Source organism: Trachypithecus francoisi, unplaced genomic scaffold (assembly GCF_009764315.1).
Source record: "Trachypithecus francoisi isolate TF-2019V2 unplaced genomic scaffold, Tfra_2.0 Lachesis_group5, whole genome shotgun sequence".
NCBI lineage: Eukaryota > Metazoa > Chordata > Mammalia > Primates > Cercopithecidae > Trachypithecus > Trachypithecus francoisi.
This window is the reverse complement of record NW_022681470.1, coordinates 17,644,958-17,666,715: the sequence shown is the minus strand read 5'-3', so window position 1 is coordinate 17,666,715 and position 21,758 is coordinate 17,644,958. Positions and strand designations below refer to the sequence as shown.

The following is a 21,758-nucleotide window of genomic DNA, read 5'->3' as shown; positions in this document are numbered from 1 at the left end:
GTGTGCCTTGGTTCGGTGCAGTAGGGACTGGTACATTTGTGGCACAAATACTTCACAAATACTGGGGGTAAAGAGCAAGGAAAACCCAGAGAAGAGACGGTTGAAAGGCCAGAATTAGGTCTTTATTTTCCCAGGAGTGCATATAAAAGGACTAAACACATTTATATCAGGAAAAAAACAACACTAACAAAGATACTAGTTATAAATATTAAGAATTACAAAAGTCAGGGGAAAGCCTTACAAACTGGGTCAAGCTGCATTAAAGTGTATCAAACAGTCAGTTCTGAGAACCATGTAGTGTGTGCAACTGATGACCATGTGCACAGTAAGAAGACCCCCATCCTCAAAGTGTTACAGTCAATCTCCTGTAATGGTATTTGTGTATGATCCTGACTTCTGAACTGGTTGGTATGCACTGCCTCATGGCTGTCAAGCAAAACCTTTAAAAATGAGAGGAACCTCATTTTGTTTGGAATTTCAGTTAAACTCAAGTTACTTCCCAATGCACAGACTTCGTTCCTCCAAAAATGGAAATGGATGCCTGAAGGAATGTGAGTTACCAAGGATTTGCGATTAGATGTCTCCTAGCAGAGGCGGAGGGCCAGCCTTCAGCTGTAGGGGGCTCCTGGTCCATGTCTCTGTGTGTATGCTAGGGGTACAGTTAAGCTAAATAACCAAAGTCCCTAAAATCCTCAGAACCCTCTGAGTTCCTTTTAGAAGTAATCAAACCAAGAAGGGCTTTGTTTTCACATGGGAAAAATAAAAGAGGCTGATGGAATAAGTATCATTTATTCTAGTTAATCATTCATTAACTCTTCGTGAATAAATGATCTCTGCACACGCCTGGATATTTTCACAGGTTGACTTTCCTCCCCAGCCTCCACACCCCACACTCACACTCCCCCTAAGACTTCACCGGCTCTTCACAGCTCTTAGTCCCACAAGGAACAGCCAGCCATCCACAGGGTAGAGTGGAGACCCGGCTTTGGATCTTTGGAAGAAGGTAAATGGAAATCAACTGGCAAAGGTGCTCCTTCCATCCAGAATCGGACAGGCCACTGGCCACCCAAATGGAAAGAGGAAGTGTATGAACACCTGCAGGGCAGGCAGAGGGCAGGAACGCTGGCCAGGGCGGGGCATGATGTAGCTGGACTCCCCTGTTACTCGATATGATTCTAAATATTAATTATATACCTTGAGTCCCTTTGAAATCTGCAAAGATTAAAATAATAAGGCTTTTGGCTTTGGAAGGTGGCTCAGTATACAAGACTCTGAGGAACAAAGACTTAGCCCAGAGCTTGGGGACAGCCAACTCTCTAGTGACTGCAACCCATATTAGCTGAAATTCCAAGGGGGTCGCAGGGGTAGAAAGGGTCACACTGTGATTTCTCCCCAGCTTAGTGTCGAGTCAATCGTCTTTTGTTTGCTCCAGCAAAAAATGAAGTCAAGGGGCAGATTCCTTGGGTTTCTGTAATTCTGAGCTCATAAAAAACAATAAAGTGCTTAACAAAAATAAACATGCCAAACAAAAATGTGATGGAAGCTCTGATGTCAGCATTCGACTGCACGCTCTAGCCACAAAAAGCACTGGTGGCAAGAACAGGCTCCCTAGGGTGTTGGATGCAAATGGGATCAGAATTGCAAAGTGGTGGCACCCACTCACACGCATACAATGCTATCCTTTCTTCTACTCCCATGGTGACCAGCAGGCAACCAAAATGAGGCCAGGCACATGCTTTTGGACCAATCACATAGGCTTTTTCTAGGACTGCCTGGAAGGCTTTCCCATCCCCCTCTCTGGCGCCTAGGATCTGAAATCATCTAAGTGCCAAAACACATCTGTTACTTAGGCCACCCGACAAGAGAGTGGGCTTCATTGTGGGCCAGGACTTATCCTCAGAGTCAAATTCCGTAAGAGGCATCCATACCAAAGGCAGCACTGAATCTCTCCAGAAACAATGTCTTCTTTGGAGTGCAGGGCAGAAAGATGCCTCCGATCACCAAATCCCAGAGGAGAAAGCCAAAAAGCAGAGGGGAAACTATAGAAAGCCACCAGAAACACAGAGCACCTGGCAATTATCAGAGGCCAGCACTACATGTAAAAGGCTCTGCCAGTCCCCACGCAGCTCCAAGAACTCTGGGATAAACACACACACACAAACAATCTTTTCCCCTAACATCCCAGAGACCTTGAGAGTATTTGCTCTTCTCTGGGAAATGTTCATCCAATTCAGTGTGTACCTCCTAAACCCTAAATGAAACAGAATGTAAAAAAAATAATAATAAAGCATATTTTTTTTCCATAGTGCTGGAATACATGTTTGAATCATATTGCCAGCATTTACTTCTTTGCTTGTTGATAAAAAATGGATACTGGAGGGCTTGACAACTCTATGGTTCCTAAACACTTTTATTTTTGGAGGCTGCAAGGCTGCAAGCAGAGGTGTGTTGGAGCAGGCTTGCACCAACTAAGGAGAGCTGATTGCAAAATTTTGAGGAATTTCTTGAACCTGTTGTTAAATACCTTGTTTAACCGCGTGATTTAAAAGGTGAATTATATAAGCTTGCAATTAAATCCATTGTATTAAAAATAAAGGTAATATACTTCACACCCACAAGGATGGCTACTATCAAAAAGCAGAAAGTAGCAAATATTGGTGAGGATGTGGAGGCACTGGAACCCTTGTGCACTTTTGGTGGGAATGTAAATGAAGCAGCCATTATATAAAACACTTCGGCAGTTCCTCAAAAAATTACACATACAATTACCATTTGTTCCAGCAATTTCATTCCTAGGTATACACCCAAAAGAACTGGAAGCACAGGCTCAGAGATCCTTGTACCCCAATGTTTATAACTGCGCCATTCACAATAACCAAAAGATGAAAGCAACCAGGTATCCGCTGACAGATGAACGCATAAACAAAATGTGGTTTATCCATACAATGGAATACTATTCAGTCTTAAAAAGGAAAGAAATTCTGATACAGGCTTCAACATGGATGAACCTTGAAGACATTATGCTTAGTGAACTAAGACAAACACAAGGACAAAAATGATATGATTCCACAGGTACCTAGAGTAGGCAAAATAATAGAGACAGAAAGTAGAACAGAGGTTATCAGGGACTGAGGCCAGGAAATGGGGAGTTATTGTTTAATATATACAGAGTTTAATTCTTTAAAGGATATAATTTCACTTCAAATAATACACGAGTTCTGGAAATGGATGGTGATGATGATTGCACAACATTGTGACTGTACTAAATGCCTCGGACTATACAAAGAAAAGTGGTTAAAATGGTAAATTTTGTTATACGTATTTTACCACAATAAAAAGTCGTGGAAAGACACGGAGGAACCTCAAATGAATATTATTAAGTGGAAGAAGCCAATCTAAAGAGGTTACATATTGTATGATTCCAGCTATATGATATTCTGGAAAAGGCAAAACTACAGAGACAGTAAAAAGATCAGTGGCTGCCAGAGCCTGGGGGGCGGGAGGCATGAGCAGGTGACGCACAGAGAATTTCTGTTAAGGCAGTGGCTCCCCTCTGTATGATACCATCATGGTGTACACCGCCAAGAGCGACCCCTAGTGTAAACCAGAGACTTTGCATGACAATGATAAAAACAATGCAGGTTCATTGATTGAAATCAATGCACCACTCTGGTTTAGGATGTCGATGGTGGGGAAGGCTGCATGCATATGCATGTCTGTGTGTACATTTTGGGAAAGGTCTGTGTGGGAACCCTCTGTACTTTCTGTTCAATTTTGCTGGAACCTAAAACTACTCTAAAAACTGAATGTTTTTTCAAAGTGTGCCCCTCCCACCAAAAAAAAAGTAACAAACACTAGAAACTCAACATTTCAATACAGTTACTATTATCCATGATCTTGAGGTTATTTGCATCCATTGTATGTGTAAGGTGGAAATACCACATAGTGCAGTGCCCAGTTGTGCATCCCCTTAGTCACGCCAAGAGCATGGAACAGGCCACGGTGGAGTATCTGGTCATGGCAACTGGCAAATGCTAGAAGTCAGGGCTAGTCCGCCTCACTCCCCCTGAGCCGGCTGTTAAATATTTACCAGCACACCACAGGCTACAACCATAACAAACATCCTGATACTCATCACATTCTGCAAGTGTTTCTTTCTGGTGTGTGGATGGATAGCGCCTGCAGAGGGCGCTGTCCAGCATGGGGGCTCCCTTAGCGCCTCCACAAGCTGTTCCAGGAAAAACAGCTGGGCGGGGAGTGAGGCTTTCTGGGGTGATTCTAAAACAGCATCAAGATCTGGGAACACGACAACACACACATTGATGCCAGAAATGGTCGTCTGCCTGAAGTTCATAAATAAGGAGAGTTTCTGGTTGACACCTGTGGCATCTTGGCTTGAAGGTAAGAAATGTAAACTGAGAAATTCTATAAGCTAGAGAAATAAGGTTTAGACAGCGGAACATGTGAGCAGGACAGAAAGTCCCATAGGTTGCAGAGTGTGTCACCCTGTAGTGATGCCAGGTGGCCTGGGTATCTTGGCTCATCCCGGGTGGAACACATTGTTCCTGGTGAGCTGTGTCGTGCCCATCACTCCCTCAGAGATGCCAGAGCCTGTCCTGTGGATCAACTGTAAGGCTTAATTACCAACTGACAACACTGGTTGTTGTCACTGATAATGACAGCACCCTGGACATGTTGACCAACTGAGAGCCTCCCAACCGCAGCTCCATGCACAAATTCAACAGTGCTTCTGCTGTAGTTATTTCTATATTTATTTCTCCACAAATAAATATGTTACAGGAGTGAGATAATCACACTCCTTGGTATTTACCCAGATGAACTGAAGACTTTGGTCGACACAAAAAACCTACACACAGATGTTTTACTCATAATTGTCAAAACTTAGAAGGAACCAAGATGTGTTTCAGTTATTGGATAAGTAAACTGCGATACATCCAGACAATGGAACATTATTTAGCAAGAAAAAGAAATGAGCTACCAAGTCACAGAAAGACATGGAAGAACCTTAAATGAGTATCACTAAGTAAAAGAAGCCAATCTCAAAAGGCTGCACACTGTATGAATCCAATCACATTACATTCTGGAAAAGGCAAAACCATGGAGACAGTTAAAACATCGTTGGCTGCCAGGGGTTGGGGGGAGGGAAGGATAAATACATGGAACACAGAGAATTTTTAGGGCAGTGAAACTCCCCTGTGTGATATTACAATGGTGGGTACATGTCATTATTCATTTGTCAAGATCCATACAGTGGACAACCCAAGAGTGAACCCCAAACTATGGACTTTGGGTGGTAACGATGTGTCAATGTACATTCATCAGCTGTCACAAATGCACCACTGTGGCGTGGATGCTGACAGTGGGGGAGCCAGAGAAGTAATGAGAGCTTTGTACTTTCTGCTCAATTTTGCTGTGACTCTAAAACTGCTCTTAAAAATTAAGTCTATTTAAAAAGAGGAGAGTACGGAAGAATGATTAAAATATGTTCTTTTTTTACCAACTGCTTATTTTTAGGAAGTATTGTTTACATATTTATGGAATCCATGCTTTTCCCTTTGACTTGTAATATTTTTAACTCTGCTGAGATAAGGGGGTTTCCATAACTGGAAATACAACACTGCAGTTCCAAAGACAGAAAAACAGTCCTGATTTCACCACTCGGCATGTTTTCCGCCATGAATACGAATCCAGAACTCAGTCCTCCATAGATTACAGCAAAACAAAAACTCAGTGCGAGCATGGTAATAGAAACAGGATACAGAGTAGGTGGAGGAAATTCTAAAGAAATGAGCAAACTATGACAGGAAGTCTAAACAAATGGTCTCATCTTCCTTCCTTCCTTCCTTCCTTCCTTCATTCAGAAGAAGAAGAAGAAGAATAAATAGATATTTTATCTAGTACTATGGGAATCCCTTGCTTAGAGTGTAGAAGTGACTCTTACCAATTAAAAGATGACTCCACACCTGTCGCCATGCTTCCTGCCCTCCCTCCCTGCATGTCAGTGACCAAGTCACTTCATTTCTTTGCTAAACCTGTTCCCTGGCTGCCACTGGGCCACCCTCCCACAAGAGCTAGCAGGCAGAGGTGCCTGGGGAGGAGAGGCCCTAGCTCCCAGGGAACCAGGCCAGGTGCTACTCAGGGCAGAGAACCCACAACATGAAAGGGAAGCTCACAGAACAGGCCCAACCGCCCTCTCCTCTCAGCCCGTGGAACTGGATTTGAAGCAGAGTCATCTCAACTCCTGCCCAGGGCCCCGGGTAGAGGGACTCAGAAAACCCTGCCATCCTTTCTAAAACATCCACGGATACACCAGGCAAAAAGTGGGAATCATAAATCAAGCATTCCACCTTCCTTAAAAAATGAGTCCAAAATGCTGAGAAAGCAACTCCCTAATTTTCTCTCTCTTTCCTTCCTTCCTTCCTTCCTTCCCTCCCTCCCTCTTTCTTTCTTTCTTTCTTTCTTTCTTTTCTTTCTTTCTTTCTTTTCTTCTCCTTCCTTCCTTCCTTCCTTCCTTCTTTCTTTCTTTCTTACTTTCTTAATGTCAGATTTCAAAATGAAAAGGCCAGTCTACTAAAGGCAAAGAGGATGAGGAGACACAGCAGCCAAACTCAAATCTAACAAAGATGTAATGCTCAAGAAAGTTCTGAAGCGATTGATTCTACCAGCTGTTTTATAATGCTGCTTCTGCCTGGTTTGAAACTTTTAACATTAATGTACAGGTAAAAACTTTTATAATAAATTAGTTTATTTTAGAAAGCAAACCTCTAGGCTGGCCAGCACACAGGCCCCTAGGTTTGCAGAAAAGTCTTTTGCAGATAGCCCTAACCACACAGAGCGGGTGCAGCAGCTCAGCAGTTTGCTAAACACAGGTACCCATAGCCGCAGCACCTGTGGAGTCCTCTAGCCTAAGGACTAAGAGGCCACAGGCAATGCAGGAGATACAGGGAGGCAAAAACAGCTTCAGAAAAGGAAGCTAAGGCCAAGAGGAGTAAGAGAGCAACAGCAAGTCCCCAGGTTCCTGTAGGAGGGGCAGATACGAAGGCGCTGGAAGGACATGGCAGAGGATCATGCCAAGCTGTTGAAGAGGGGACAGAGCTGTCTGGCTCCGGGGTCTAAAAATCCATGTTCCACAACATGTGAAACCCCAATTAGGGATATTGAAACACCCTTCCTGCCCAGCTCCACCGTATAGAGAGATGGAAGAGGCAAGCAGGTCCACGCAAACAAGATGCACCAGCTGCCCAAAGCTCCCTAGTCATCTGCTTAGGGCCCATCTGGAGTCAAGAATATCTCACAGAATGTGGAACCCTGTAATTCTCACCATGTACTCACATCTCGCTAGATCAGTGACAAGGAGATTGGGGGCCGGAGCAGGGAGCAACAGATTCTTAACAATTCAGAGGTGTGTGGGGTTTTCTCCTTTGGGATAACAGGAAACAGCAGAAGCAGACAGGGTGATCCTTCTAAAATGAAAAACTTTCCCCTCCAAAGTAAGCCATTCCTGAAACCCTTCTGCTGGAGGAAGAACGCAGCAATCAAGCAGCGCGGGTGAAGCACTGTCAAAAGCATCCATTTGCAAACCTGCCTTAATGTTCTTACCAAAGTACTGGACCCAAAGTGCATGTCCCCAGTGTCTGTGCCTGCTCCAAGCCAGGCCAGCGGGTTTGAAACTCTGTGAGCCATGAGTTCTGCCACCATACTTCACAGAGGGGCAAACTACCCCTTAAGAGAGGCGACACCTTGCTGGTGGCATGGTCAGGACAAGAATCCAGGACTTGGGGCTCTGCAGGCTTCTCTCCTTTTGCTGGTTGAGACACGTTCTTCCAGCAGCAGCTCCAGATTTTCCACAAAAGGGGGTTGGGTGGCTGTGGGAAGGGGTTAGGGCCTAGGCTGAAGCTATACTTCTGTGCTTTTTTACTGAGATCACATGTTCACATGGGGGGATTTTTAAAGGAGTTGGTAAAGATTATGGGAGGATGAAGTACCCTAAGCTAGAATGCCTTGTCTCTAATATAACAGGCTTTCAGAAATATTTGCTCAGCTGATTTCCAAGGAAGCAAGAACCTAAAGACTGATAGGGCCCTTCACAGCTTCAGTACTCAAAGGCAGCAGCCTCCTTCCCTGAGGAGAACCAGGTTAAGTCATCAAGGCAAGGGGCCATCTGGGCCTCAGGCCAGAGGATGAGGATGAAAACACACACGGACGCCACACCTGTCAGATGCACAGGCAACTTCAGTGAGCGAACTGAGCCCCTGACCACATTCAAAACCATGAAGATCTGTGATCAGCATCAAACGATCAATTTCTATTTGTTCCTGCAATACACAAGAAATGTCTAGAAGATGGTCACCACATTTGGAGGCTACATTTGCATGCTCTGACTTAAAATGTTGCTATGTGAGATAGAAAAACACTACTGGCAATGCGGGAGAGGACACCATTCAAAGAAATAGTCAGTGTCCTTCAGGGCAGCAGAAAGGGCTGCGGAGGCCCCAGGACCACATCAGAAGACTGATCAAGTGGGAAAGGGACACAGGGCCCCACTCTATCTAGTTTACAGTCCTTTAAGACAAACTTGGGGTCACCTATTTGGGGGGTACCTCTGTTCAGCAGCCTACCCTGTCCTTATCCATCATCCCTGTGCCTAGGAGCTGGCCCTCCTCCATGAATGATCTCGTGGGGACAACAATGAGACAACTGACTCCACTTTGGTGCCAAACTCCGGCCCAGTCCAGGGGAATTTAAATTCCCCACTGCTATTAACCTACACAGCCACTGCAGGCAAAAGCGTACCCTGGGCCATGTTCCTATGTACCTCTGTTAAAATACAGGGTCTATCTGCCCCTCTGCCGTCTGAGCTGAGGCTGGTCAGAAGCATTTCAGAACATGCTCTCAGCTGGTTTTGCAAAGCTGAGATTCAATTCTCCTGAGTTGCTCCTGGAAGGACATGCAGGCATCACAGCACAGGACAGTCCCACTTGCTTTGAAATCACATTGAGTTTACAAATTAAGAAACAGCTCAGTCTGGCACCAGATAAGGAATGAGAATAAAAAATTAACTTGGCCATATTCTTCCTCGTCAGTGATACTGGGCTCTTCTATGACAAGGGTTTTTTGATCATGAGTGGGCGTGTAGATATTCTTAGCTGGACACCAAGCTAAGGGAAAATGACAGTCACTCTCCAACATTTGTAAGTACATAGAAGTTTACTTCCTCTCATATTTATTCGTGACTCTTCCAAAGGAGTGCTGCCTGCTTTTTCATCCCCCAAATCTGGGCACAAACACTGCACACATATCTTTATAAATACACATATTTTCCCACTGAAAATGTTTCGGCTCTAGGAATACATTTTAAAACCTATATTTTCCCCTCCCCAGTTTACCACACCCTGTTTTTCCTGGCAAAGCCATCAGAATTTGAAGTCCAGTCGAAAATTTCCTTTTGATTCCATCAGAATAGAGCAACACTGGCAGCATCCTTCAGTCATTTCATGTTTCCCTCACACTAAAGTGGGTTTATGACCACGAACACTTCGTATTAATAAATGTCTCAGCACACCCAAGCCTGAAAATCTGATCTAAACCTCCCTAACTTGAATTCCATCCATAATCCACAACTTCCTCAGAAAAAAAACTCTCCCAGCTTCTCTCCCCTCTAGCCCAAGAAATAGCCTTAACAGCGAGCGATTTCATTCTCATACTTTTTGCTCTGCTTGACTTTGCTCCTCATGGCAAAAGTTGAATTTGAAAGGCCAAAGAGCCACAGTGCAAATTCTAAGGGCACCAAACAAGCTTCGGTTAAACACATTTCTGAGAAAAAGAAGACCAAGTTTCTGAACCCCACAGAAGATTCAGGCCTTTGTGCCTAAGTGTGGGTCATCCCTGAGCTTTTTCTGGAACAGATTCAGCGTTTCTACTGCCCCTCTAGCAGTCTGGACAGTGCCTAGATCTGAGACCTAAACATGCCCTGTTATGTGGCCAAGACTTACTGGAGCTCATTTAAGCTTATCATCCCTTAGTTTTTTGGTGGAAAACAGGGTCACCATGCTCACCCCTAAAACACACCCTGGACGTCGTGCTCACTTGGAAAACATCTTAGGGTGATGGATGGGTTTCCCTCTTTATCTTGGAAGACACCTTTTCTTTCCTGTTACCTGGCTTGGCAATTTTACTTTCCCCATACATCTCATCACAAGTATTCACGTTAGTATATATCATATGCTGAGTGCCTTCACAGGCAGGCACGGGGTGGGCGTTATTATCCCTGTTTTACACAGTGGAAACTGAGGCTCTAAGAAGTTAATTCACCCACCGCCATACAGGTAGTAAGTAGCAGAGCTGGATTAAAACCCAGGCTTGTCTGGTTTAAAACTGCTTGTTGTTTGCACTTTGGTCAGCCTCGCTTACGACAGCTCCGGGAGAAGTCTCTGGAGTCCGTGCGAGGCGGCGGATCAGGTCTAGATGGAGGTTCTTTAACGACCCCACCTCTTAACCAACTCCCCTAGCGGAACTCCCATCCCCCGACCTTCGGCTCTGGGGCTCCCCTCCCACCCACTGCCATTCCTGCCTTTTCCTTTCCAGCCCCTACCAGCTGGGGCGGCCTCACACCGGCATGTGCCCCCCGGGCCGGGGCGCCTCGAGGCGCTGGGCGCGGAAGAGGGTCCGCGGCCAGGCCCGCACCTACCTCGTCCCCGAAGCGCACCACCTTCTGGCCCGTGGGCCCGCGCAGGCCGGGGAAGCGCATGAGCTCCTCCGAGTCCCCGGGGTCTCGGGGCGCCTGAGCGCGCGGCCCCACCAGGCACCGGTCGATGATCTCGTCCTGCTGCGCGGGCGGCAGCCGCGCCCACTCGGGCCCGTACTTCTCGCGGATCTTCTCCTTGTCCTGCATGATCTTCCTGGCCATGGGGCTCAGCGACGAGAAGTAAGTGAAGCGCTTTCGCTCCCGGTCGTCAAGAGGCCGGTTCCCGCTCATGACCGCCGAGCGCGAGGCCGCGATCGCCGCCGCCATGGACGCCATGCCCGGCCTGCCTGCCGCTCCCGGCCCGCGCCCCGCCCCGCGCTGTGCCCGCCCCCGCCCCGCCCCGCCCCGCCCAGAGCCCCGCCCCCTCCGGGAACCCCGCCCTGCACAGCAGCGGACCCGGGTCTCCAAGCCAACCCAGCTCCTACAGCCCCGGGACCCCGGCCCTCCGCGGCCCCCTCCCCGGGAGCTCCTCCCTCCGCTCCCCTCCCCCTGCCACCCCCTCGCGGACCCCAATGGGTCCCCCTTTACGCCTCCATAGTGGATTCCCGCGGTGCCAGCAGGTTTCGGGCTCCCCTTAGCCGGCTGAGGTGGTTGCCGGCGTGTCCCCGAGCCGGCGCTTGGCGCCCTGAGAGGGTGGCCGTGGTTAATTCCCGGTAGTGACCGCCATAGCGCCACGTGGCGACTGCTTGACAAAGGAAACTTTTTTCAGCCTCCAGTGAGCCTAAGAAAGCCCCGGCATTTCGGGCCGAGCCGCTGGCTGCCTGGCTTCTGTTTTTACTCCTTTCCTTCTGTCCCTTTCCCGGACGAGCCACACCTTCTCTGCTTTCTCTGGGCCAGTCCGGGACGCTGGGCCTGGGGCCTGGCGCGGTGAGCTGCAGATAGCCGGGAGGCGCAGGGCAGCCCGGAGGCCGGAGGGACACGTGGAAGGCTAGACCCGTGCGGGGCGTCTGGTCCTCGCCTCCCCTCAGGGCTGGGAGTGTGCATGAAGTAGCCGGTAGCCCAGGTGCCTTTCCCCAACCCACGGAGCTCAGAACTCTTGGCAGTTCGATGTTCGCAAACCAACCAAAGAGGAGCAGAAAGTTTTCAGGCTCAGAGGCGACATCCCAACAGTAGGGGGCCGGGGTTTGTAATTTTGAGGTGTGTCCCAGACCACAAAATTAAAATTATAGAAAGCTCCTACTTCCCCCAGCCCCCTCTCTCCGTCTGACTGATTTTAACAAGACTAACAGGACTCAGGTGAGAATTGTGTCCACTCGTAAAATAAAAAAACAAAAACAAAAACCAGCATTTCAACTGTTACTTAGAGTCTTTGCTTGGATAATTCTGCACACAGAAGTAGAAATAACTTGCAAAGTCCTATTTTAAATGTGAGATGGCCTCATCTTCCGGCCCAGAAATCCTCAGAATATTTTTGGAATGTCATGAATGTGGCAGGCTCTACAGTTAAAGACATTATTATCAACAATGTTCACAACATAATATATTGAAGCAGGGAAAGGCAAGAACCACCAAATATAGCCTCCACAGTAAGTGGCGGGTTGTTTATGAGACCGGAAGTTTAAGGACAGTTTTTTGGGGTAAGATCCTCTGTTTAAGTTGATGCTACAGAGGCTCAGTACACTGACCTGAACCCCACTGATTTCTCTCCTCTAATCCTTGTTTAATAATGTAGGTAATATTTAAAGATGTATTCTTGAAATTTAATTAACATCCCCAGGCTTGCTTTGATATTCACATGAGAAGCTGCCTGTACCCTTAGAAACTTGGTCTCATGATGTTTTCAAAGCAGTTGTAGAAATAATTGTTGCTTTCAAAAAAAAAAAAACAACCCCATGAGGTGTTCTGGGTCTGGCAATAATTAATTGTCAAAGAAGTTTTCAAGATAATGAAAGCATGAGATAATTCAGGGACATTGGCCAAAGTATGTAAAGTCTGTGATCTGTATGATAAGGGGGTAACTAAAAGACAAATTCTTCCAGATTATAAGAAGAAACTCAGGGGAATTAAAATATGGCTCTAACAGATGACTTGGCTGAAATTAGAAACATTTTTTTTTTACATATATCATTATCTACTCCTGGAGGGAATAAAAATAGCCAAACTCTGGCCAGGCACGGTGGCTCATGCCTGTAATCCCAGCAGTTTGGGAGGCCGAGGTGGGTGGATCACGAGGTCAGGAGATCGAGACCATCCTGCCTAACATGGTGAAACTCCGTCTCTACTAAAAATACAAAAATTAGCTGGGCATGGTGGCATGTGCCTGTAATCCCAGCTACTCGGGAGGCTGAGGCAGGAGAATCGCTTGAACCGGGAAGTCGGAAGTTGCAGTGAGCCAAGATCACACCACCACACTCTAGCCTGGCGACAGAGGGAGACTTGGTCTCAAAAAAACGAGAACAAAAAAAAAAAAAACCCAAACTCCAAATATGTAATTAAGTGATATAATCTGAATGTTTACATCCCCCCAAAATTCATATGTTGAAGTCCTAACTGGTAAGATGATGTGGAGCCTTTGGGGAGATGTTTAGGTCAGGAGGGCAGAGCCCTCATGGATGGGACTGGTTCCCCTATAAGAGGCTCAAGGGAGTTCACTTGCCCCATCCACCGTGTGACCATACACCAAGAAGGTGCCATCAGAAAGCACAACCTATGAGCCAGGAAGCAGAACCAGACCCCAAGTCTGCGGGTGCCTTGATCTCAGACTTCCCAGCTTCCAGGTCTGTGAGAAATAAATTCCTATTGATGATAAGCCACTCAGTTTATAGTATTTTGTTATAGTGTCCCGAATAGACCAAGACTTCAAGTAAAATAGTGTGGGATTGCTGTAGTACTAAGAATCTGTCTCAGTCCCTTTGGGACATGGTATCATAGACTGGGTGACTTCAGCAACAAATATGTATTTCTTACAGTTCTGGAGGCTGGAGGTCTGACATTAGCATGCCAGCATGATCAGATTCTGGTAAGAGCCCTCTTCTGGGTTGCAGACTGCCAGCTTCTTGTTATATCCTTCTATGGTGGGAAAAGGGATACAGCAAGCTCTCTCATGACTCCTGTAGGGCACAAATCCCTTTCCTAAAGACTCCATTCTCATAACCTCATCTAGTCATAATTACTTTCTTCAGACTTCACCTCCTAATACCATCACATTGGTATTAGGTAGGGTTTCAACATCAGAATTTTGAGGGGACACAAGCGTTTAGTCTGTAACATCTTCTCAGGTAAGAATTTGGATGGAGACTGCCTAAATTATCTTTCTTTGTGAATGTGGTTTAGCCAATAGACTCTCTCTGTTCACAAAATGAAGAGGCTAACACGTGGTCCCTGACCTATGGAAATGCTTTCAAACCTTGCAGTGGTCCAAAGAGCATTCCTTTAATCGTCAGCATTTCACTGAGGCATTTGCTACTTTATGTTAAGTAGTATGGGGGGAGATGAAAAGGGTGTGGGAACAGCGCTATTTCTGTGATCAGCGTCCCACCCAAGATCGGCCCTCCAGGGCTTTGAGCACACTCGACCGGCTCTGTGTAAGCAACCTCAGGTTTTCATAAGTGCTCTGGTTTCATATTTGTCTCCTCCAAAACTCATGTTGAAATTAAATCCTCAGTGTGGCAGTATTGAGAGGTGGAGCCCTTAACAACTGATTGGGTTATGAAGGCTCTGCTCTCATGAATGGATTAATCCATTCATGGACCAATACTGGGTTAATGGATTAATGGGTTATTATGGAAGTGGGACTGGTTGGTTTTTTGTTTTTTGCTTTTTTGTTTTGTTTTGTTTTGTTTTTTTGAGACAGAGTCTCGCTCTGTCGCCCAGGCTGGAGTGCAGTGGCGCGATCTCGGCTCACTGCAACCTCCGCCTCCTGTGTTCAAGCGATTCTCCTGCTTCAGCCTCTCAAGTAGCTGGGGCTGCCACTATGCCCCGCTAATTTTTTGTGTTTTTAGTAGAGACAGAGTTTCACCGTGTTACCCAGGATGGTCTCGATCTCCTGATCTCGTGATGCACCCGCCTTGGGCTCCCAAAGTCTTGGGATTATAGGCGTGAGGCACTGCGCCCAGCCAACTGATGGTTTTATAAGAAGAGCAGAAAAATATGAACAATCATGCTCAGCCCTTCACCATGGGATGCCCTGCACCATCTGGGGACTCTGCAGAGAGTCCCCACCAGCAAGAAAGACCTCTCCAGATGCAGCCACTCAAACTTGGACTTGTCAGCCTCCATAATTGTAAGAAATGAATTCCTTTTCTTTTTCTTTTTGTATAAATTCAGGGGGTACAAGTGCAGTTTTGTTACATGGATATATCGCCTAGTGATGACCATTCCCTGAAAAATGTACATTGTACCCATTAAGGAATTTCTCAGCACTTACCCCCTCCCACCTTTTTTTTTCTTTATAAATTATCTAGTTTCAAGTGTACTGTTTTAACCAGAAAATGGACTAAGACAACATGGTATTCGTTCCTGGAATGCTTTTCTTAGCAATTAGGGAGGCCAGATATGGTGGCTCACGCTTGTAATACCAGCACTTTGGGAGGCCAGAGCAGGTGGATCACTTGAACCCAGGAGTTTGAGACCAGTCTGGGAAGCATGACGAAACCCCGTCTCTACAAAAAATATAAAAATTAGCCAGGTGTGGTAGCATGCACCTGTAGTCCCAGCTACTTGGGAGGCTGAGGTGGGAGGATCACTTGAACCCAGGGAGGTCAAGGCTGCTGTGAGCCAAAATCACACCACTCCATTCCAGCCTGAGTGACAGAGCTGTCCCCACCGCCTCCCCCACTCATAAAAAAGAGAAAGAATTAGGGAGACATAGCAACAAGTGCTTTAACTGAGTCAAACTGCCTCTGGTGTCCTGAGCTGTGGAGTTCTTCCTTGTGTAGTGCCATTTCAGTTATTTTCCTCAGAAATGTTCTTGAGTGACCACTTGAATGCAAACTTTACAATAAGGAGAACCTTATCTGTCTTGTTTACTGTTGTAAACAGTAATGCCTTATTCATAGTGAAGGAATTATGAATTATGAAGGAATGAATAAGTATTCCATAATTGGCATCATTAATTCCCTCTCTACAGAAAACTGAGGCATCAACGGAAGAGACTCATCTAAGCTTGTCCACAACCACCCACTCACCTCATAGTTTGGGACGGAATTGAGATCATGGAACAGGGGTTCCTTTGTCTTTTGTTAAATCTGTAACATTGGATTGATGTGTCTAAGGTTAACCATTGGATATAATAATAATGATATTAAAAACCGACCCTAACGGCACGATGTATTAAAGTTTCCAAGTCACTTATTTGGAAGTCAAGTCAAACATAGCACTAATTTTTCAGTGTAACAATCAAATACCCAAATTGATGGCCAACATCCCCATTACATGTCTGACATCTTGGCTAACAGTCATGGCCCTGGAACTCTTCTCCCTAGAATAGTCCCATTTAAAAAATCTATTGGCCGGGCGCGGTGGCTCAAGCCTGTAATCCAGCACTTTGGGAGGCCGAGACGGGCGGATCACGAGGTCAGGAGATCGAGACCATCCTGGCTAACATGGTGAAACCCCGTCTCTACTAAAAATACAAAAAACTAGCCGGGCGAGGTGGCGGGCGCCTGTAGTCCCAGCTACTCGGGAGGCTGAGGCAGGAGAATGGCGTGAACCCGGGAGGCGGAGCTTGCAGTGAGCCGAGATTGCGCCACTGCACTCCAGTCTGGGCGACAGAGCGAGACTCTGCCTCAAAAAAAAAAAAAAAAAAAAAAAAAAAATCTATTAATCCCAGAGCTTTGAGAGGCCAAGGCAGTATGGCTTGAGGCCAGGAGTTTGAGACCTGCCAGGACAACATAGTAAGACCCCATCTCTACAAAAATAAAATAAAATAATTAGCCAGGTATGGTGGCACACACCTGTACTCCTAGCTACTCGGGAGACTGAGGCAGGAAGATTGCCTGAGCCCATGAGTTTGAGGCCACAGTGAGCTATGATCATGTCATTGCACTGTAGCCTGGGTGACAAAGCAAGACCCTGTCTCTAAAAAACAAAAAAAAAGTTATTGAGAGACAGCAAGGCCGACTGGTCTCGAGGAAGAGAAATAAACCTCTACAAGAAAACTGCCACACCCTGTTTGAGCCCAGCCTGTTCACCCTCAAAGACAGAATGACGGTCTTCCCCTTCTGTCTGCATTCCTGGCTGTTCACAGAGCACAACAACAGGGAAATGCTGTCTGTTCTACTCATGTCTTTCTGGTGTCTTCCAGTAGAAATTCACTTTATCATTTAAAATAATTAATTATATATTTGTTTCTTTGGCATTTGCTTACCATATTCTCATGTTTTATCTTATCTCCCTGCTTAGAAAACTGAAATTGACATTATTGAACATCTCCTCTGCAACAGGCACTGTGAAATCACATTAGTCAGATGTCGTCCATTAGTCAGACATTTTTCTATTAGATGTTTTGTCTATGTTTTAATGAGAACCTGCTATCAAAGAACTAACTTCTGTTTTCTTTCCCAGCTTGGCTTAAAGGAGTACTTTAGGACTAAGAACAACAGGATGAAAACAGCAGCTAAAGTAGAACACACTGGCAGAGACGTTCATATCCTCGAGCTGTGCTTCCGAAGCTCAAGCATGGTAGAGTGGCCTTGTTAAATGAGAGCTCAGGGCGTCACCCTGACAGTTTCTGATTCAGTAGGTCCCCAGTAGGGACCAAGAACCTTTTTTTTTTTTCTTTTTCTTTTTAATAGAGTCAGAGTCTTGCTATGTTGCCCACATGGGTCTCAAACTCAAGCGATCCTCCCACCTCCACCTCCCAAAGCACTGGAATTCCAGGCATAAGCCACCGTGCCTGGCCAAGAACTTTTGTTTTTAACAAGTTTCCAAATGATGCTGGTCTACTGGTCCCGAGACCACACTCTGAAATTGGTGGGATAGGAGGCTGGGATCTTTATCCATTGACTCAACTCCCTTTCCCTATGGTTGAAAGTTGCCCTGGGGTCTTCCCTGAGAGGGCTGGAGACTGACAAGATTCATATGTTTTGGTGGAAAGTCCCAAGACAGGGAAATGGGGTGTGCTTGAAGTGGGGCACTGCCATCACCCACCTACCCACCACAGAGGTAGGCTCAAAGGTAAGATGTGGCTCACGAAAATCTTCTGCTAAGTACCTGTCTGTGCCTCCATTTCTTCCTCTTTAAGATGGGGGTAACTATACCAGTGTTCTAGGGTAACATGTCACCACCCTTGAATACAGCGTTGCTCCCTGTCATGACTCACGGACAGGTTACCAGACCGGAGACTCCAGCAATCCAGGAGCACAAACAAGGATGCCTTAAAACACAACTTGTGTCCAGGGTACCCTTCGCTGCCTCATAGGAAATCAGAATGGCCTGGGGGACAACTGTTCATAAGGACAAGAGCCAGCGTCACTGCCTTTGAGTCCCAGCCTACTCAAATCCATTTTCTGCACTGCACCACCTCATCATATCCCAGATATTGTTAGTGTCATGTCATTTCATGACTCAGGAGCTGCGGGTGACTTTGGTAAGAGTGGAGCAGTCACTGTCTCATCCATCACCTCCTCCCCTCACCTCTGTGCAGCCAACATCCAGGGAGCCTGCCTCTTGCTGTCCTTTTCAAAGCTTTCTGGGTCTCTCTTCTGTGCCTTTGATCAGGTCTTTCATGCTGCCCAGAACACTGTCTCTTTCTCCCGTGCCAGTGACATCCATTACTTTCTTCAAGGTCTGACTCAAAACTCAACACTTGGCCGGGCACGGTGGCTCACACCTGTAATCCCAGCACTTTGAGAGGCCGAGGCGGGCAGATCACGAGGTCAGGAGATCGAGACCATCCTGGCTAACACAGTGAAACCCCTTCTCTACTAAAAATACAAAAAATTAGCCAGGCGTGGTGGGGGGTGCCTGTAGTCCCAGCTACTCGGGAGGCTGAGGCAGGAGAATAGCGTGAACCTGGGAGGCAGAGCCGAGATCGCGCCACTGCACTCCAGCCTGGGCAACAGAGCGAGACTCTGTCTCAAAAAAAACCAAAAAACAAAAAACAAAAAAAAAAACTCAGCACTCTTGGGAAATTTCCCCTCCAGGGAGACAGGGTCACACAAGGCACAGAGAACCTTCGTGGGAGGCAGAAGCCCTAGGTTTGTTTATGTCCTGGTTCAGACACTTTGCAGCCTCATAGATGACATTAAACAAGCTCCTTAGCCTCATAGATGACATTAAACAAGCACCTTAGCCTGTTATCTTACTTTGGGCTACCCTAAAAGCAGAGACTATGATATGGACTTGGATATGTGTAGTTAATTTGGGAAGTGAGCCAGGGAAGCCGGAATGAGGGATGGGAAGTAGGAAAAATCAAACAATTATGTGTCATTGAGCCCACTGCCACTGTGGGCTACTGGAGATCAGTCACATGGGGCACTCTCTGTGAACCGTGTTACAAGCCCCTCAGAATTGGTCCCCCCAAAGAACGGGAGGCTGGGATCTTTATCTGTTGACTCAACTCCTATTCCCCATGGTTGAAGGTTGCCCTGGGCGCACCCCTGGAGGCTGACGAGACCCAAAGGCTTTGGAGAAAGGCCCTGAGACAGTGAAGTGATGTGTGTTGGAGGTGGAGCGCCGTCATCACTCACCTGCCCACCACAGAGGTGGGCGAAGGGGTGATGTATGGCTCACAAAAATCTGCTAAATACCTGTCTGAGCCTCAGTTTCTTCCTTTTTTTTTTTTTTTTTTTTTTTGAGACGGAGTCTCGCTCTGTCTCCCAGGCTGCCCAGGCTGGAGTGCAGTGGCCGGACCTCAGCTCACTGCAAGCTCCACCTCCCGGGTTCACGCCATTCTCCTGCCTCAGCCTCCCGAGTAGCTGGGACTACAGGCACCCGCCACCGCGCCCGGCTAGTTTTTTGTATTTTTAGTAGAGACGGGGTTTCACCGTGTTAGCCAGGATGGTCTCGATCTCCTGACCTCGTGATCCGCCCGTCTCGGCCTCCCAAAGTGCTGGGATTACAGGCTTAAGCCACCGCGCCCGGCCAGTTTCTTCCTCTTTAAGATGGGGTAACTATCCACATTCTAGGGTAGCGTCAAATGACAGGGGTGACATATGCAAAGACCCCTCCCTCAGCACACACCAGCCACCCCAGCCTCCCTGACTCTGTGTCCACTCGACACTTACAACTGTTGTATTTGTCATGTCTGCCTGCATGTATGGTCCCTCAGTGTTATCTATGGCTATTTCAGGTCTTTTTTTTTTTTTTTTTTTTTTTTTTTAGGCGGAGTCTCGCTCTGTCGCCCGGACTGGAGTGCAGTGGCCGGATCTCAGCTCACTGCAAGCTCCGCCTCCCGGGTTTACGCCATTCTCCTGCCTCAGCCTCCCGAGTAGCTGGGACTACAGACGCCCGCCACCTCGCCCGGCTAGTTTTTGTATTTTTTAGTAGAGACGGGGTTTCACTGTGTTAGCCAGGATGGTCTCGATCTCCTGACCTTGTGATCCGCCCGTCTCGGCCTCCCAAAGTGCTGGGATTACAGGCTTGAGCCACCGCGCCCGGCCGCTATTTCAGGTCTTTTACCTTAGCTGAAGATAAGGGCAGGGTTCTTTTTCTGTCACCCATCCCAAAGTGCCTGCTACACAGCTGAATGCTAAGTATGCCCTTGGTACAAATGGGTGTCCAGTGAACTTGCTGTCTCAAAACAGTCATCTGTGAGCCTGTTCTCCTCCATGGAGATGTCCTGCAAGGCCATGGAGAAGCCACAGGCAGCACCCGAGCCTGCTTCTCACAGCTGAGAGACCAGCTCCAACATCGCGTGAGCCCATTGCCAAACTGCTGGTGAAGTGCCGTGCGCTGTGGCAAACACATGGCAGCCTGGGGAGGGAACTCTTCGGACGCCTTGAGCCCTGGCAGGGCAATGGGCAGTAGATCAAGCCGGCCTGCCCTGCGTGGGCCTTCAGCAGGGATGCAGGCGAGGCTCCCAGAGAACGATGACTCATGCCTGCATCTGTGGCTGGTTATTCCAGATGCTGCCCTGCAATGGGACTGTTCTCTGCTCCCCCGACCCCCGGCACCGGTACAGCATGGGAATGCGTGAGAGTGAGCTTTGATTTCTTTAGGGGAGTCACTGCGTAATTGGAGAGCAGTGTTCACGGGCAAGACAAAGGAGGGCCGGCGCAAGTAAGGGAAGACGAGAAGATGATGTTCCCAACTATTCTCAGCATAAAGTGTGCTTTGAATATTTTGGGCTATTTTTCCAACTGTAGGGAGAGTTTTCCCTGAGACACTGATTTGTCACCAAGGCAAGTGATGCTGGGTCTGGGGTACTCTCTGCACCCACAGCCTGGAACAGAATCGTCTTCTCTGGGCAAAACCATGTGACTCACATGAGACTCAAAACTGGACCCTTCTTTCTGTCTATACCATACTTAGCAAAGACGACAGGCTTAACTGCTCTGTGAAAAATGCTAAACAACTTCTCAGAAACAATAAACATCTTCTACGTACCTGAATGTTTACATTTAGACAGGCCTTTAAGATTATTATCCTCTATAAAAATATACAGGCATACCTCAGAGATAACTCAAGTTCAGTTCCAGACCACTGCAATAAAGCAGATATCACAATAAAGCAAGTCCACAAATGTTGTGGTTCCCCAGAGCTTATCAAAGCTGTGTTTGCACTATACTATAGCCTCTTAAGTGTGCAATGATATTATGTCTTTAAAAAAAGGACATACATTATTTTAAAAAGACCTTATTGACAAAAAGTGCTGACAGAGACACAAAGTGAGCATATGCTGTTGGGAAAATGGCACCGATAGACTCATTCGATACAGGGTTGCCGTGAATCTTCAATTTGTAAAAAACATAGTATCTGTGAAGCACAATAAAGTGAAATGCAATAAAACAAGGTATACCTGTAAATAACTCTAGAATCAGTTATTTACTCTTTTTTCCCTTCACCTGGAATTCCTACCTGGTTATCTCCAACTACAGTAATCCCATCCTTA

The 21,758-nt window shown here is 46.8% G+C and overlaps 1 protein-coding gene across 2 annotated transcripts in view; it reads right to left on the bottom strand.

Moving 5' to 3' along the window:
* The window catches only part of CUNH1orf198 (chromosome unknown C1orf198 homolog), a 30,828-nt gene extending 18,732 nt beyond the window's left edge, over nt 1-12,096 (bottom strand). The window contains exons 1-2 of one of the 2 annotated variants that reach the window (XM_033196826.1): nt 11,580-12,096; nt 10,709-11,447 (exon numbers count right to left, since the gene is read on the bottom strand). In XM_033196826.1, coding sequence (XP_033052717.1) covers nt 10,709-11,447; nt 11,580-11,749 — 909 coding nt within the window. In that variant the 5' untranslated portion in view covers nt 11,750-12,096. Of the gene's footprint in view, nt 1-10,708; nt 11,451-11,579 lie in introns of both variants that reach the window. The other variant, XM_033196828.1, reaches the window with a different exon arrangement.
* Between the last annotated feature and the right edge of the window lie 9,662 nt (nt 12,097-21,758).